The sequence below is a fragment of the Vicugna pacos genome, unplaced genomic scaffold (genome assembly GCF_048564905.1).
Source record: "Vicugna pacos unplaced genomic scaffold, VicPac4 scaffold_20, whole genome shotgun sequence".
NCBI classification, from domain to species: Eukaryota; Metazoa; Chordata; class Mammalia; order Artiodactyla; family Camelidae; genus Vicugna; species Vicugna pacos.
The window spans coordinates 42,478,375-42,496,525 of NW_027328741.1; the positions used below are offsets into that span (position 1 = coordinate 42,478,375).

At 34.6% G+C, this 18,151-nt stretch overlaps 1 protein-coding gene across 1 annotated transcript in view; it reads left to right on the forward strand.

The window, feature by feature from the left end:
* The window catches only part of LOC140693677 (uncharacterized), a 237,953-nt gene that overhangs the window by 158,693 nt on the left and 61,109 nt on the right, over positions 1–18,151 (forward strand). The window contains exon 2 of the mRNA XM_072957385.1: positions 17,320–17,872. Within this exon, the coding sequence (XP_072813486.1) occupies positions 17,320–17,872 (553 nt within the window). The remainder of the gene's footprint in view (positions 1–17,319; positions 17,873–18,151) is intronic.

Below are 18,151 nucleotides of genomic sequence, written 5' to 3' on the forward strand. Positions count from 1 at the left end.
TTTAATCTTAATGCATTTTGATTTCCATTCTTTGTAATGATGAAACATTGCAGATTTAAATAAATTTACATCAGTGTTTTTATTATCTCTTAAGTTTAAAACACCATAATCAAAGCCTCTTTTTCCCTGTCTACTTCACCTTCAAACCTCCTGCCCCTCCCCAAACACATGCATACACACACACACACACACACACACACACACACACACACAAAGTCATCACTCTCTCTTTTTTTCTCTTTTGTGTCAGCAACATGCCATGCATATAGCAAACATATTTCTTGGTTGGTCTTTTTGTGAGTCTAAATGAGGTTCTTGTGCATCTGTAGGTGATTAAAAGGGAATTTTTGATTTCATAGAAAAGTGGTAAAATGCTTTGGAAAGTCTTTTAAAATAGCATTTCTAAACTTGAAGTGGAATTTTGACATTTTGGCATTTAGCATTTTAAGTTTTATCCATTTATTAAGCAATTTTATGTGTTTTTGTCACCTGGCCTTTTCTGTCTTATTCATATATTTCCAGATGGTACAAATTTCTTCCCCAAAGAAAGTTCATAATGGCAAGAATGTTAGTTATATTCTTTATTTTGTGTTCTGTAAGGTTTTATTGATCCATACAATTCTAATAGCATCTTTTTTTCTGTTTTGGTGGAAATGGGAGAATAAAAAATCACTTGTATCATTATAAGTCAAATACTACTTTCTTTCAATAATGAAATATTTTAAGTAAACTTATCTATTAACAGTTTCTCTTTTTAATTTTTTCTTGTTCATTTCCCCCCATGAATATCCCTAATTTTTAGCACAGTAAGCAAAATTTCTTTGGGTGACTAGTTCTTAGAAGTTGTAAAATGCATTTGCTCAGGCAATAAGCACTTTACTATATCAACATATTTCTGCCATGCTTATAAAGTCATTAAGCTTGCATCTTTGGGAAGATTTTAATTAATTACAAAATGTCAATTAATCGATGGAGTAAAATGAGCAAAGGTAACATGGAACAGATTTAGCAATATACAAAAGAGTTGGATATCTTCAGTCTATGCTTGATAGAAAGTTCTAATTTCCCTATCTTGAGAACAAAGGACACTGGACTTAGACATCTGTTTCCAATTTTGCTGTTAAGGAGATTTGGGCCCAGGAAGGTCACTTAACTGATGGACATCTCTTTTCTCATAAATGAAAGGACAGGACCAGAGTACGTAATTTCTAAAATTCTTTTCAACTCTAATATTTTATTTTTTTGTCAAAATCTATCAGCCTCAGTGATACATGTTGTCAAAGACTAGAGATATAGAGAATGATGATGATGATAATGATGATTTTGATAATGTTTAATATTATTGAGTGCTATATGCCTGCATTTGATTCCCTAATTGTTCTAATAGTGGAATATTACTGCCTTCCATTTTATTAGTGAGAAAATTGAGGAACAGATAATTTAACAGATAATATACCCAATACCATAAAGCCCTATGCCAAAGTCAAATATTTCAAATATTAAGCTTTATGGAAAAATTATTATCAGTGTTCATTAGTATCCTTTCTGTGCACAAGCAAGACTATATTATTTATCCATTTGAAGATAATTGAGGTCATGTAATTAGCTTTGTCCAATGGCCATGAGTCAAATTTACATGTATAAGTTTTGGCACAAAGCATGGAAAACCCAGCAATGTCTCTGTAGGTGCCTCTTTTTCTGAGATGCCCATGAGGAGGCAGTAAGCTCCATATGGTGTTGCTTCAAGATGGTGGTACTTTCCTTGTTCTGAATCACTGAGTTTCTGGTTTTGGAACAGTTCATCTCGCTTCTTATCTGGATACAGACTTTGCTTGAGTAAATTCTAAATCTTTGTTGTTTAATCCACTGAAATTTGGAGATATATATATATGTGTGTGTGTGTATACACACACACACACACACACACACACACACACACACACACATATGAGGATATCTAGCCTATATACAAAATCAGGACATTTTTATCCTCAATGAAAGTCAAGAGCATGAAGCTTTGAAAGTTTTCCATGTTATCAATTATACTAGTATTTTCTGATATAACCAGCCACCTGGCAGTTAGCATTGGGTACCATGAAAACATTCTTAAACATGAATTATTCTCTCCTGCTAGATTATCTCCTTTTTTCTCACTTCTTTCTCTCTTGAAACCTCTTATTCTTGCTCCCAAATTCTTTTTGAGTAAATACATACCCTAACAAATCCTCTTTTTTTTTTTGAAAATATTTTTTCTTTCAAGATAGAGATATAGTAAGAAATATTTGATTTTCAATACTGACATTTAATAACAGTGTGATCTCATCAAAGTTATGTCTCAGTCATATTCAATCTGAAAATGAAAACAAATATGAGTATTATGTAAAAAAGGTTAGATATGTGATAGCACTTCCCCAAATTGTGTGTATTGCTCGGGTCATAAATTTCTAAAAGGGAGAATTGGAGGATCAGATAAAAGACAATATCCAACCCTTTGAAATAAAGCAGTTTGGGCTGCCCAAGTGGGTCTGGAAAGGTGGAAAAGATTATGGAAAGCTGCTGTCTCCAATTATCTGTTGGGTCTCAGTGGCTCTTGGTCAGCAAGGTTTTCATTTGGGAAGATGATGTGGGTGTGGAGCGAAAGACAGCAAGAACTAGCTAGAATCCACATGTATCTGTTTGTTTGTTACTCGTACCTCTAAAATAACAGATTTCAGATGAGCTGCTTTATTTTCCCCTTCCAAAATTTGTAAAAAGAATTTCTTATTTGGGCCAGTTAACAAAGTATCATACAGGATATGGGATTCTTGTAAACTATTCTAGCTTAGCCAAGATGACAGTGCAAAAAATTGCTGCAAGTCAATTAATTTTCCTATACTTTAATTTCTTTATTTCTAAAATGTTTGATTTTGCTTCAGCAACTCAGTGTCATAGTTGTTGGAATCACATGTGAATATACACTGAAAATTAGGATAGTGATAAAAATTATTGTTGTTTCCAAAGTAATTGTGACAACATATTTTAAAACGATTTGCCTAAACACATCAATCTGTGAAAATAAATATTTAAAACATTTTAAAAATAGAAGCGTCTTGAAACAGTGTGGGCTTAACTTGTCTTGTGTATATCTGCTTGTTCTATAGTCTATGATTGTAGATTTCAAATTTTTACAGTGCAGGACACAAAATTTACATAAAAAATTCAATAATCATTTGTTAACTAAATCCTTACTTTTAACTTCTAAGATAATATATTAATAATTTAATATTCATGACACATACAAAGAGGTGGATAGCTTACAAATTCTATTACATGGAATTCTGAAGTTCATGTACTACCACGAAAAATATAAATATAGATTTGAATCTTATGTAACTGCTGCTCTGATAAAATTAGTTGGAAGAAAATTCAGTACTTTGAATTTTAAATAGTTATTATTTTTAATAGTTATTTACTTCAATTTTAGCTAGTGAACAGTGGAAACCAGCACACATTTAAGCCAGTAATTTGTACTTCTAGCCAGAAACACATAGGAACTGTGTATAAATAAATGCAAATGCCACTAATATATAGATTTCTAAAGTTCTACTATATTTTTCTTGGAAATGAAGAGAAATTTCAAAATTATCTTTCTTAATCCTATCATTTGATAGATAAAATAGAAAATTACCCAGATAAAGTAAGAAAAATTATATAGATCATAAATAAACTTTTTGTATAATTTACTGAACTATTCATGTGCCTGTTTTATTTTATTATTGTTTTTTGTAATACAACTGACTACTTACACCAACCACTGTGGTATATATTTTACCAATTGTGCACATATTTATATGATTCATTCATATAAATGTTGATTATGGTGTGTTCCAAATTCATTTGGGTTTGGAAACCTTATCATAACTAAGACAACTGAGGAATTAGAAATTCATTTTAAACAAAAATCAAAGGAGAATTTGCAAGAGACTATCCCAATCAAACCTATGGCCCTATTGCAGAAAACAGATTTTAAACAAATCTGGGCTAGGCCTTGTTATGTACACGGTATATAGACTGAGGTTCAAACCACAGTGCCTGATGTTGGGAGTATGTGGTCTTATTAAGATAGTGAAAGACATATAGTCAGTAGTTACAGAGCAGTGCAAGTGTTTGACAATGACTGTTTCATAGGAGAGGCAGTGAAGAATTCACTTCTGTGTTTTCATCAGAGACATAGAGTTCAAGTCCTAAACTTGGGACTTGTTTAAGTTTGTTCCTAAACTTAGGAGATTTTATACTACAATAAATAGTAGTAAGGAGGGCGTGTGGATATATTGTGTTCTGTATGTGGGGGCACACACACACATGCCTGTTTTGGGCAAAGATAATGTGTTATTTGCAGGGTTAGATCATTTAGCCAATACTAAAAAAAAGGGGGTGGACAATAGATCCCAAGTGACTTTGTGATTTTTACTACTAATAATTTTAAAGAAAAACACTGGCAAAATAAGTAAAAAGTACAGAATTTTTCTAGTTTTTTATTATTTTTTATTTTTTTATTTTCTTTTTTAACATTTTTATTGATTTATAATCATTTTACAATGTTGTGTCAAATTCCAGTGTTCAGCACAATTTTTCAGTCAAAAATGGACATATACACAATCATTGTCACATTTTTTTCTCTGTGAGTTATCATAACATTTTGTGTATATTTCCATGTGCTATAGAGTGTAATCTTGTTTATCTATTCTACAATTTTAAAATCCCTGTCTACCCTTCCCACCCTCCACCCCCCTGGTAACCACAAGTCTGTATTCTCTGTCTGTGAGTCTACTTCTGTCCTGTTTGGTGCAGCCACTATGGAAAACAGTGTGGAGATTCCTCAAAAGACTAGGATTAGACTTACCATATGACCCAGGAATCCCACTTCTGGGCTTGTATCCAGAAGGAAATCTACTTCAGGATGACATCTGCACCCCAATGTTCATAGCAGCACTATTTACAAAAGCCAAAACATGGAAACAGCCTAAATGTCCATCAACAGGTGACTGGATAAAGAAGATGTGGTATATTTATACAATGGAATTCTATTCAGCCATAAAAACTGACAACATAATGCCATTTGCAGCAACATGGATGCTCCTGGAGAATGTCATTCTTAGTGAAGTATGCCAGAAAGAGAAAGAAAAATACCATATGAGATCGCTCATACGTGGAATCTAAATCACAAAAACAAAAACAAAGAATATTTCTAGTTTTTAAATTCAAAGTCTGTTTATTCTTTCAAGCAACTGTTAAACTTACTGAAGGGGAATAACAGTTCCTGCCTTTTACAGTGAAGGAATAAAGAGTATTCATGATGTTACTTTTCATTAAAATATAAAATTTTCCATCCTAAGGTCCTAGAGAATGAGTTATTCTACCCTGATCAAAAATGGTCCTCTGGGCATTGACTCATACGGGGTAATTTAATGGAATTTCACATTCTGTAATCGAGACTATATGTTCATCTAATGATGCCAAGCATATTTTAAAAACCCCTCAATGCTGAAGTTTCAGTCTCCTGCCATGATTGTTCATATCTCTCAGTTGATTAGTGAATCTAAATGACAATGCAAATCAAAGTCAATTTTCATATTGTGTTTACACCATTTGTGAAAATCTAATTAAATATCTAATAATTAATGCAACTCCTTCCAGGAGAGTTAATACATCAGAGAATGTCAATGGGGAATATCCAGTGGGAATATTACCTTCATTGTTGTGTTTCATATTGTGAATTGAGTGAATTATACTGTATATTATATTTTATATGCATATTTTTTAAAAAATGCGTGGGCAAGACAATCCAGTTCTTGGTACAATAATGTAACTTTCTTTTAGTTGGACATTATTATATTGATAACATGTCTATGTGTCTGACACCAGGTCACCCAGCCAGCTAGCCAGTAAACATTTAGAGAGTGCCTAATACGTGACCAGCACTGTCTTAAATGTCAGTGATATAGAAAACGTTAATGTAGAGTCCTTTTTCTAAAAAAGATCTTTTTTAAAATTACTAACCATTACAATTAAGCTTCTAATATTCAGTGGGGAACTTTTGAGTGGAGGTCAGGGAAGGTTATGGTGCATATTAGAATATCCTTTGCCATTATATTTCCACATGAGGAGTATTTATCTTCTCCTACTTTTGGGCTTGAACTTGTAACCTGCTTTGGCCCTTAGGCTATCAGCAGATATGATGTGATGCAAGCCAAGGCTTGAAATGTGCCTATGCACTGGGCTTTCTCTCTTGTACTCTACCTCTACCATGAAGACATGCTGAGTAGGCTGATTGGTTTCAAACAAATCAAAGGCACTTAAGATTAGACCTGTACTGAACCCATGTCCTAGAACTAAACAAAAGTGAGGGCATCAGAGGTCTCAGCAGAGCTGGCCTAGTGGGTCAGCAGTTTGAGTTAGAACCCCAGCTGGACAATTAGTCAGTGCATAAGAATATTTATCTTTATCAGCCTCTAAGTTATGGGATGTTTTGTTGCAGACCCATAGCTGACAGACACAAATGAATCTGTGTTTTACAGTGATTGCAATATCAGATATGTTTTTATTTTTAGATCTTGTATTTAAAAATATTTACAGGAGTATAAATATGTGTTCCCTGTTTTAAGGAAACAGAGGCTTCATCATTATTTAACTATAATTTAAGAACCAAGCAACAAAGTCAGAAACAGTGAAAACATCAATGGTATAAATGTAATAATATGAATGATTATATTCTACCAAATGTATCCATGACAATTTCTTAAGTGATCATCAAAGTATAGGCAAATTATTCTCCTCAGAAGGCCCTGTAAGCTCCCTGTGTAGTTAACCAGTTTACATAAACATGGAAGACAGTGATGGAGTTGCTTCTTGATTTAAAAAGAAGATGTGTCACTGTGTTTAGGTAATTTTTTAGAGTTGTGTTTGTGTTTCATCTGAGTTGGCTCAAAAAATGACAAATAGGCAATGTAAATATAAAAATTCAAGGCCACTAAGAGAAAGAAATACATGCTAGACTTAAAGCCATTAATATGTAACTGTTAACTCCTTAAAATAAAGCACACTCTTATTTTATATTATACACCTCTAGTCCTTAGAGCTATGTCATTCATGATTTTGGTATATCATGTATGAGCAATAAATAGTATTACATGATTAAAACAATGATCACACATAAATATATTACTAATGAAAATTTAAATGTTTAGGGACCTTTTTATTGTTAGTCCTTGCATAATGTACTAAATTTACTAAAACAACCTTTTCATGTACATATGTACATTAATAATAGAAAGTCATTTGGCATAAATTAACTGTGTATTTTCAGTGATTATGGTCACACCTCAAATTTCTGGAAGTAGTTATTTGGTATACTTTGACATCGACCCCCTTAAAATTAGATTAAATTTTTAGTAACTATAAAATCTCTGACAAGAATATGCTCCTTCCAGCATATTATATATAAATATAAAATTAAAAGAAGGATGTACCCTCCTGTGAGAAAAGCAAATGTAAATATCCAGTTATGTGGATTAGGTGAAGCAAGGACCTAGCGTTCACTTTACATAGTTTTATAGTGGGCGTTTTTTCACCATGACTCTTTCATCACAGGTTGACTAAATGTTACTTGTTCATAACTCACAATTTAAATAGTTTGAGCTCAGGTACCCCTTATGAAAAAAGTGAGATTCAGCATTGCATATTTAATTCTTAAAGCGTAAACTGTCTCATATTTACTATCACACAAAATAACAGATCAAAAATAAGTAAATACAGTAGAAAAATATGAATCTGTAGGCAAAATTGACCTGTAAAAATAAATGGGATTATTCCAACAATGCAAATTAGTTTGCCTGTACACAATAAATTAATGTAGTATGGCACATTAATAGATTACAAAACTACAAGGGGAAAAGCAATTGATCATTTCAGAAGATGCAGAGAAAGTACATGATTAAAGTCCAATACTATTCCTGATAAAAAGCTCTTAGAAAACAAGAAATGAAAGAACTTCTTTATTATGACAAAGAATATCTGGAAAAAAAAAACACCCAAAGTAAACTATTGTGATTAATACAAAAAAGGTTAAAACATTAAATTCAAAATTAGAAACAAGATAACAATATCCTCTATGACCTCTTCCATTCATCATTGTAAGGGAGGTACATAAGAACTTAATAAGAAACAGAATCAAATATATTATTTACTAGAATCTGAAAGAAATAATCTAAACTGTTTATGTTTAAAAAAATAGATATAAAAGAGTAGTTTTCAGGGACTAAATATCAGGTGTATTTCTATGCCTAGAAACAAAATGTTCGAAATACAATAAACAGATACAATTTTAACCACAGAAAATATGAAGAAAAGAAATTCACCAAATAAAAGTCTTGTGAGCCATCAGAAAAAAAAATATGACTGTGTGGAAATGCATTAAAGATACAAAAGTAAATGGAGAAATATAGCTACTTCATGAATACGGAAAGCCTATATTTTAACCATATAAAATCTTACCAAAGTGATTCACAGATTTAATCTCTATGATTAAATGCTGGCAGAGGTTTGAATGGTACTCAACAAACTTACTCTAAAATTTATATGGAAAAAGACACAGCCAATGATAGTCAAGTTATTCTTGAAGAAATTTAGGTGAGTGTAAATTCCAGCCATAAATATTAGACAGTAATACTTAGCAGAAAAGTTAGAAAAACACTTACCCAAACGTGAAACTTTAAGTTTAAACTTTAAACTTTAAGTACAAGAGATGTGGTGTTGGGGCAAGGAATAGCGACTTTATTTGGAAAGCTGGCAGACCGAGAGGATGGCTGAATAATGTCTTGGAGAACCATCCAGGTCCAGTCACAATACAGGCTTCTTTTATACAAAACAAAAACAAAAACAAACAACAACAACAAACAAACAAAAAACAAGGGAAGGTGTATGGTTGGTTGTTGCAAACATCTTGCTGTAGAAATTCTTTGTTCTTGCAGCTGTCCATGTGGGTCAGTTCATGGTGTCCCTGTAAACCTCCAACAAACAAATGTTATTCTCTATTCTACAGCTGGTTATCTTTATGTGAGTGCAAAGCTAGCAAGACCAAGCCTAGGAAACAGGGCACAGTGGTCAAAGCTAAAGGAACAGATCTAATATAGAGTCAGATTTGTTCTCCTCTATTACATTAAATTCAGAAAATTATAATATCCTTATAAATTAAAGGTTTCAACACACGAACTCTAGCAATTTCTTTCCTAAGTTACCTTCAACCTTCTGCCTGTGTTCAGTGTGCACCAAGGTAAATATACAAGTATGTTTATAACATCATTGCTTATAGTAATCAAACATTGTAAATAACTCAAACATCCACTTTTTGGAAAATGGATTAATGGAGTAATTTTTAAGTTGCATTCTAAAAATTTCAGTTTTATAAAAATTAATAATTCTAAATATAAAAATTGCAGTAAAGAGAATGTTTCAGGGGAAATTGAACAACAATATAACATTTAATAAATATAAATGGCAACTTAAACTAAATGATATCATTTTATTGATATATAAGTGTGTTCAAGAAATTATAAGGAAAAGCAGGAGAATGCATTTTAAAATCTCAAGATACTCCGTAGTGAAGAAAGAGAGGTAAATAGGATTAAAATAAAAGCACATTAAGGGCTTTAATAATAAAGTACATGTTTTAGTTAATTTCAAAAAGAAGGTTGATAAATTTCAGTTAGCCAGACAATTAGCCATTTTTGTTGTTTAAATTTTATCTTACTTATTTTTATGAAAATAGTACAACTTAAGCATCATAAAATTTGTGGACACTTCCTTTCTGACTTACTATATAGTTATTTTTTGCCATTTTTATATGTACATTTAAAAATATATATTCTGTGAGGTGTACAAATTGTTAGACAAAGGTTGGAAACTCTATAAGAAAATCCTCCCTGTTCTTTTTTGTCTAATTAATCTAGAAATCTTCAAGGGATTAGTTGGTTTTTATTATTATAAATCTTCTCACATTAATTTTGAGTTTCTCAATATCCAGACATTCTTTTTTTGTCAGTCTACCCTATATCTACATATGTGAGAGGACCAAGACCCTGATGCAACAATCATTCTTCCCAGAGAAAGCCCATGTCCTGTGATCTATAGGACCCAGCAGCATATATAAATATATACTTATCTACACTGGCACATTATAATCACTCATAATTACCTTTGGACTCACTCTTGGTGTTGAATACTCTATGTGTCTGGACAAGTGTACAATGGTATTTATCCACTGTTACAGTACCACACACAATTGTTTCACTGCCCTAAAAATCCTCTATGCTTTACCTAATCAATCTTCCCTTTCTCATAACACTTAGCAACTTTTCATCTTTTCATTCTCTCCATACTATTGTTTTTTCCAGAATATCATGAGGTTGGAATCATATAATACATAGCCTTTGTAGATTGGCTTCTTTCACTTATCATTATACATTTAAGGATCTATATTATCTTTTTGTGGCTTAATAGCTCATTTATTTTCAGCACTGAATAATAATCCATTGTCTGATTGTGCTATGGTTTATCCATTCTCCTACTGAAGGATATTTTTGTTGCTTCCATGTTTTGATAATTACAAACAAATCTGATGTAAATATCGTTGTGTAGGTTCTCATGTGGACATAGTTTTCAGCTCCTTTAGGTAAACTGTAAAGAGTAGACTTGAAGGATTTTATGGTAAGAGCACATTTAGTTTTGTAAGAAACTGCCAAACTACCTTCCAAACTGTTTTAATCATTTTGTATTTCCATCAGCAATAAGTAAGAGTTCCTGTTGCTCTACATCTTGGCAGGATGTTTGGTGTTGTCAGTGTTCTACATTTGGTTAGTCTAATAGGTATGTAGTAGTATCTTTTTGTTTCAATTTGTAGTTTCCTAATGGCATACAATGCTGAACATATTTTCGTATGTTTGCTACCTGTCATCATCCTTGGTGAGGTATCTGCTCAGGTAATTTGCTCATTTTTTAAATCAGGTTGTTTAATGTCCTATTGTTGAGCTTTTAAGAATTCTTTGTATATTTTGGCTAATAGCCTTTTATCAGATATATCTTTTGAATATGCATCCTCCCAATCTGTGGCGTCTTATCATTATTTTGACAATGTCTTTTGCAAAGAAAACAAATTGTAATTTTTTTTAAAGTTCAGCTTAGAAATTATTCCTTTCATTGATCATGCCTTTGGTGCTATATCAAAAAGTAAAGTGAACAAAGTCAAAATATGGACTAGATAATCCTTTAAATAGCAGAAACTAATTTCCAAAGATGGAGCAAAATACCATAATGAACTTATAATATAAAAAACAATTAACATGACTATTTTCTTGATATAAAGTAGAAAATATATATAAAAATATATAATTAGAAAAAATTTAACTATCCTTGTGTAGGATAGAATAATAACTATCAGAAAATAACAATGAACAGGTTGTTTTTTATATAATATTGGCAAACTGGATTAGAAGACAGCTTCTTGAAATGTATGTTTTGTAGAAAAGTCATCCTGAATTTTAAAATCTAGAAAAGGCCAAAATATTATACAAGTATGAAATAAATGAAATTATCTTCAGTGGTATAATGAATGAGGTGTTTAATGCCTGAAAAACACATCTGAAGGAAAAACAAAAGAAAGTCACTCAAAAAAAAGAAAATTAATGAACAAAGTTTTATGTGGAAAACAAAATAAATTCATAAATAAATTAGTCAATAATACATATGGATAAGCCTAAATTGAGTCAATTTCCCTATTAAAAGACATTAAAATGCATAAATTCTCAGATATTTGGGGGGAATCTCTAGGATATTTACAAGAGGAACACTTAAACATGCTGCAAAAATTATTGAAAATAAAAATATAGAAAAAGAAACACCAGAAAAAATACCTATTACTATAAAATGTAGTTATATCAGTTTTAGTTTTAAGCAACATAAATGAGCAAGGGTAAATATATTGGAAATATCATGTTTTATTTCTCAGTTTGGGTGGTAGAGTAATGGATAAATATTTTATAATCATAACCTGTATGTATCAAATGTTTCATAATTTAGAAATGCAAATAAAAAATATAATCAAATCTTACTGTAATGTAACAAATAAAGAATTAAACATTCTTTTTTGTATGTAATTCCTGGGTATTATGTGTGTGTATATTATATATATGTATATTTTTGTCCTAGAATCAAATTATGCACACAATTTTGCTTTATGAACATTTGACATTCTATATTGAGAATCCCTGATTGTTTTCAAAGACTGTAAATATAATTATTAATAACAAAGTAACATTTTATTTGTGAAAACCATAAGAAATATAATAACTCAGCTTTACTGATGTTGTTACATTGTTTTTAATGCTTCACACTGTCATTTTTCTATTAAAATAACCATTCTAATATCTCTTTATTTATACATTTGAAATGATTTTAACTTTGTAATTAAATTCTTAAAAATCTTTAGTGAATAACATAGATTATGAAATATAGAAACAGAAAAAATATTACTCACAAGCCCATAATTAACTAAATTTAATCTTTGATATAGAGACTTCCAGAATGCTATCATTAAACATATACTCATTATTTTAATTATAAATTTTGCACAGAAATTTTAAAATGTTTTACATATCCAAGAAGTCATTAACTCTGTTTTCTTTTTCTTCTTTTTCCCCACTACTTATACCTGATAGGGATCAGTCTTGAAGGGATCATCAAGAGGACATGACTACTGGAATGTGTTTCGCTTGCCTTCCCTGCAGAAGCCCCACCAAGTACTCAGCCTTGTGACAGTAATGTGCTTGTTGCCGAGACCATCGGACAGTATTTTAAGGCTTCTATATAAACTTTTAAGATTCTGGTGGGGTTGCAGGGAGACTCTTGTGGCTGCTCAAGACAAGTCTCATAAGTAAGTTATCTTGCTGATAAAACCTGCTGCCCACTAAGCTGCAGGGCTCTGCTTCTTTCTATGGTCTCCTTCCCCTCTGTGTTGGACCAGTTCATGGATCATCAAGCAGACTGGGCTGAAGTACATCCTCCAGAAATTCTCTCTGTGAAGATGTCTCGGTGTAAATTTTTTTTCATTCTTTTTATTTCTAGAATTATATTTGGTTATTACTCTCACAACTGCTAATTTGTCCAGATGCATAGTTTTAAGCTTAGAGTGATTTATCTTCCTTTCATCATGCTGAAAATGTCTCTCCTTACACAGATTCATTATCACGGTGGCCCTGTTTTTTTTTTATTTCAATTTGAAATTATATAGGCAGAGGTATCTTTTCACCAATTGTTACATCAATGTTTTGAACTATTTTAATATACATGCTGTTTACTAAAATAAAATTGTATAACATGAGAGTTGTGGATTAAGTTTTATTTGGGGCAAAATGAGGACTATAATCTAGGATACAGCACCTCAGATGGCTCTGAGGACCTTTTCTGAAGAGGCAGGGGGAAATTCAATATTATATATGTAATTTTAGTGAAGGGGATTACGTGCAATCAAACACACATTGAGTTCTTTTGCCAGTTATGAGGAGCAGACGTCACCATTAATGAATTTAGTGCTCTTCTAGATATAAGGAGATGCAAGAATTGGGGCTTATAAAATCTTCTCCTGAAAACATCTATCTGAAGCTCTATTTTGTCAGTTTTCCCACAGCACAAAGTGCTCCATTCCTGATCTCCACTGTGAACTTTTAGGGAGTGTTGGAGGTCAGCGGCTACAGTGGCTTGTGATTGGTTATAGCACCAAGCAGAGATAGATGGCAAATGTTATAAACGATTATTCCCCTTAATATTTTTATTTGAATCATTTTTTGCTTACTTTTTTCTCCATTATAATTTTATATTATACTTAAAATATAAAGACTTATGATTGATAAAAATTCACTGTTAAATCTTTTATTTGTAAGTATTAGAAAAGAAAGTTATTTTTGCTATCTCAACTTTTTTATAATTTTCCTTTAATTGTATCTGTGTTATTAACCATATAATAACCAATAATGCAAATTGATATAAAGTAACATGCATTTACAAAATCAAACAAGTTAGACGGAAGTATCATTTTAAGAATTACTTTTATTTATTGGCATTTATTTTGAAATATTTTCAAAATAGACGTGATCCTTATTTTGTCTACCTGTAGATTCAATACCCTTTAACATAGCATTTATATAATCATATCATACTTCTTAAATTTTAAAAAATGTATCCTTTTCTTAGTATTTATATTTATTTTTTAGGATAAATATATAGTTACCATTCCTTCTGATTCTTTGAATGTCTTGGTATTACTTTGGCTTAACTGCAAACATAACAACCTTAGTGGTAACACAATTATAGAATTATAATATTTTTTCTTAAAGCTTTATAGCTATTTCCATAATATTTTGTGGCTAGTCAGTCTTTAATAGAAGAAGACAAGGCTATTCTTTGTTTTCTCTATAGAAGTAATTTTGTTTATTTTTTTTCTGGTCCACTTTTAAATTTAACATTTTGAAATAGATATAGATATATATCTATTTTGCATTATAATTAAGCTTTAAACATGGTATATTCGTTTACTTATCTTGATATGCCTATTTCCCTGCCCTGGGAACAAATCTGGATATCCAACAGTTTGGCACATTTTCTTGGTTGTTCTCTGATTGCTTAGAGTCAGGTCATACCCATGCTTTAGCTACTGCACTGGATGACTGAATTTCTAATGCTATTTCCGTCTTTTGAGCTGCAGTTTCATTAAATTAATGTATTATTTATTGTAGAAGCAAATAAAAGCTTATATTTGTAGGTAAATGGCATAAGTTTTAGTGGAATGTGGAGGTCACAATACAAATGTTTAGTTGATATAGATCTTTACTCTAAATAATGATGAAATTTTTGCATGTTAAGTTGCCTTCCTGCTTTCCTTCCCTCTTCTTTTCTTTCGTTTTGATTGGTATTTTTGGCTCTAAAATTTATTTTTTTGTCAAAATCTTATTTAAATTGATACAGAGATGAAGGATACACACACACATAAATGTCTATATAAGCTCTGCTAAATAATCATAAAATCTGTTTCTCGAATCAATTCAAAATATTTTAAGAATGCTGCTTTCCTTGAATTAAACTTAATTCTTCTCACTTATTTATTAAGCAGCATTCCTTTGTCATGCACTGACTACAGCCTTGTTCTTCCACTAAGTAATTGTGTTTTATAAATTTGCAAGCAACCAGAGTGATTTCAGAATTTGTTAAAGATTTACAAAAAATTGACATGACCTTAACCACATGCTGCTATTGCCAATATGCCCGTTAGAGTGATGATTTTACTAAAAGCAATATCTAACTCCTTCACATTCCTACAATAATGGCCTTATTATTATACTACAAAAGATGACATATTCAAATAAAAATGTCTAACTCTATAACAATATTCCATGAATTCACTTATTACACAATATTAACAAACTACTTAAAGAATGAATCAAAACCATATAAGATATTATTTCACATGTATTGGAAAAAATAATACGATGAAGTAAATTAAATCTAATAGTGTTAAAATATTCAAAGTCTTTCTAATGATAAAAACTTTAAATATAAAATATTTTACTTCAAAAATGCTTTCAGAGATGTTATAAATGGTGAGAGGATTATATATCATATATAGTTTTCTGTTTATGAATTTGATTATAGCAATGGAACAGTGTAGTATTAAATTTAAAAAAATGCATATCAATTGAAGATATAAATTAACCTCAAATTTGGGTTGTAAATAATTTTATATTTAGCTTTCAGTTTTCTTTATGCTTTTGTATATAATTTCAGAAAAATAATTATCATATACAAATGTACAGATCTGAGTTTTTATCTAATATATCTCAATCTCAAGAGTTCTAAAACCCCTCCATTTCCTTCTTTCCTTCCTTCCTTCCTCTTTCCTTCCTTGGTATAAAAGTTAATTGTTGGCAATATTTTATCAGAACCTATAATGTGAATGAAGGATGAAAGATATATACATATATACACGCACACATATAGTGATGATCCAACTTGGAATAAATATTTCCATATTTCTATGAAAAAATATGAATGAACTTAACCATAGTATGTAATTCCTTAACATTTTTCATAATATACAGTATATGTACTTACAACTTCATACAGTGAACTTAATTGTTGTATATCAACCTTCATGCATGGAAGAGTTTTTATGTTATTATAAAGTATACTTTAATAATTGTGATAAAGGAGAATTACATGGTGTTAAGGAATTATGTTAATGTAATGGGCTTTGTGAATTCACAAATTAGCTGAGCAATGAGAGTGATTGGAATTAGATAGGCAAATCCCTTGAGGGGAGTAGGGGATTGATCTGTAAAAGATTATTTCTAAGAGTGAGAATAGCATGTGCATGCCCCTGTAGCATGAGGGAATATAGTTAAGTATGAGGATTGTCAGAAGTGTATCTATGGTAATGATCCTGAAGGTGAACAAGGAGTGATTTGAGGCTACTAACAAGGGTAAGGCCAAATATGTAACAGTCAACATATTATAGCAGGCTGTCCGGCGAGCCAGCCCTCCGCCCGCGCCGCGGGGTGGGCAAGCGCCCCGCAGGGGTCTCAGGCTCCCAGCCCACTGCCCGGCCTCCCTGCCACATGCTATGCGTCATCCGGGGATGCCCCTCGCCAAGAGAGACCCTTAATCACAAGTCACCCGCCCTCCCCACCCTCCTCGCCGTGCCTTGCAACCCCGCCCCCGAACCGCCCTCCCGATCCCCGTGCAGTACCCCCCGTCCATCGCCGGGAAGAACGGCAGTAACTCCAGCAGCCGTGGCGGCTCTTTGAGCCCAAGGGGCGAGCGAGGCAGCCATTGGCGGAGGCCGCTGCCTCTGGCTGTCAATCCCGCGGCCCGGCCCCGCCCCACCGGCGGAGCGTGGCAGGACGCAGGGCCGCGGGGACTGTCGGGACGGTTCCAAGATGGCCGCGCGCTTGGGGTCCGCAACTGCTGGCGGCCCCGAGCCCCGTTCACTGCCACCGCTGCTGACCAGAGACGCCGGTCGGATCGGCGACCCCGGGGGCTGTCCCCGCGTGGCGGGAGGCCGCCATGGCGACCCTGGAAAAGATGCTGAAGGCCTTCGAGTCCCTCAAGTCCTTCCAGCAGCCGCCGCCGCCGCCGCCTCAGCCCCCTAAGCCGGCACCGCAGCCTCAACCGCCACCGCCGGACGCCCAGCCCCCTCAGCCGGCACCGCAGCCGCCGCCGCCGCCTCAGCCCCCTAAGCCGCCACCGCCGCCTCGGACCCCTCAGCCGCCACCGCCGCCTCAACCGCCACTGCCGCCCGCCCAGACCCCTCAGCCGGCACCGCAGCCGCCGCCGCCTCGGACCCCTCAGCCCGCACCGCAGCCGCCGAACCCACAGCCCCCTCACCCGGCACCGCAGCCGCCACCGCTTCAGCCGTTACCGGCGCCGATGCCGCCTCAGCAGGCACGGCCGCCGCCGCCGTCTCAGCCCCTTCAGCCGGCATCGCAGCCTCAACTGCCACCGCCGCCCGCCCAGCCCCCTCAGCTGGCACCGCAGCCGCCGCCGCTTCAGCCCCTTCAGCCGGCACTGCAGCTGATGCCGCCTCAGCCCCTTCAGCCGGCATCGCAGCCGCCACCGCCGCCTCAACCGCCACCGCCGCCCGCCCAGCCCCCTCAGCCGGCACCGCAGCCGCCGCTTTGGCTCCCTCAGCCGGTACCTGCACTGCTGCCGCCTCAGCCCCTTCAGCCGGCACAGCCGCCTCAACCGCCACCGCCGCCCGCCCAGCTGTGGGTCAGGAGCCGCTGCACAGACGGTGAGTCCCTGCGGGCCCCTCCCCAACCCTGCGCGGGTCTCCGTCCCTTCCTCGGCCTCCCACGAAGGCCCCGAAGCGGTCCGGGCCCCACGCCTCTGCTTTCCTGGCTGCGAAACTCGGGAAGGAACGGGGCTGTGTTGTGATCCGAGGCCGCGCGTCCTGTTTGGCTTCCTCTGAGCCACTCCCCACCCCTCTCCTCCTCTGGGCCAGGTGTAACATTTTGTCTTCCCTTTTCAACTGACGGTTTAAAACAGTGTTTCAGATAACTGTCAAAACACT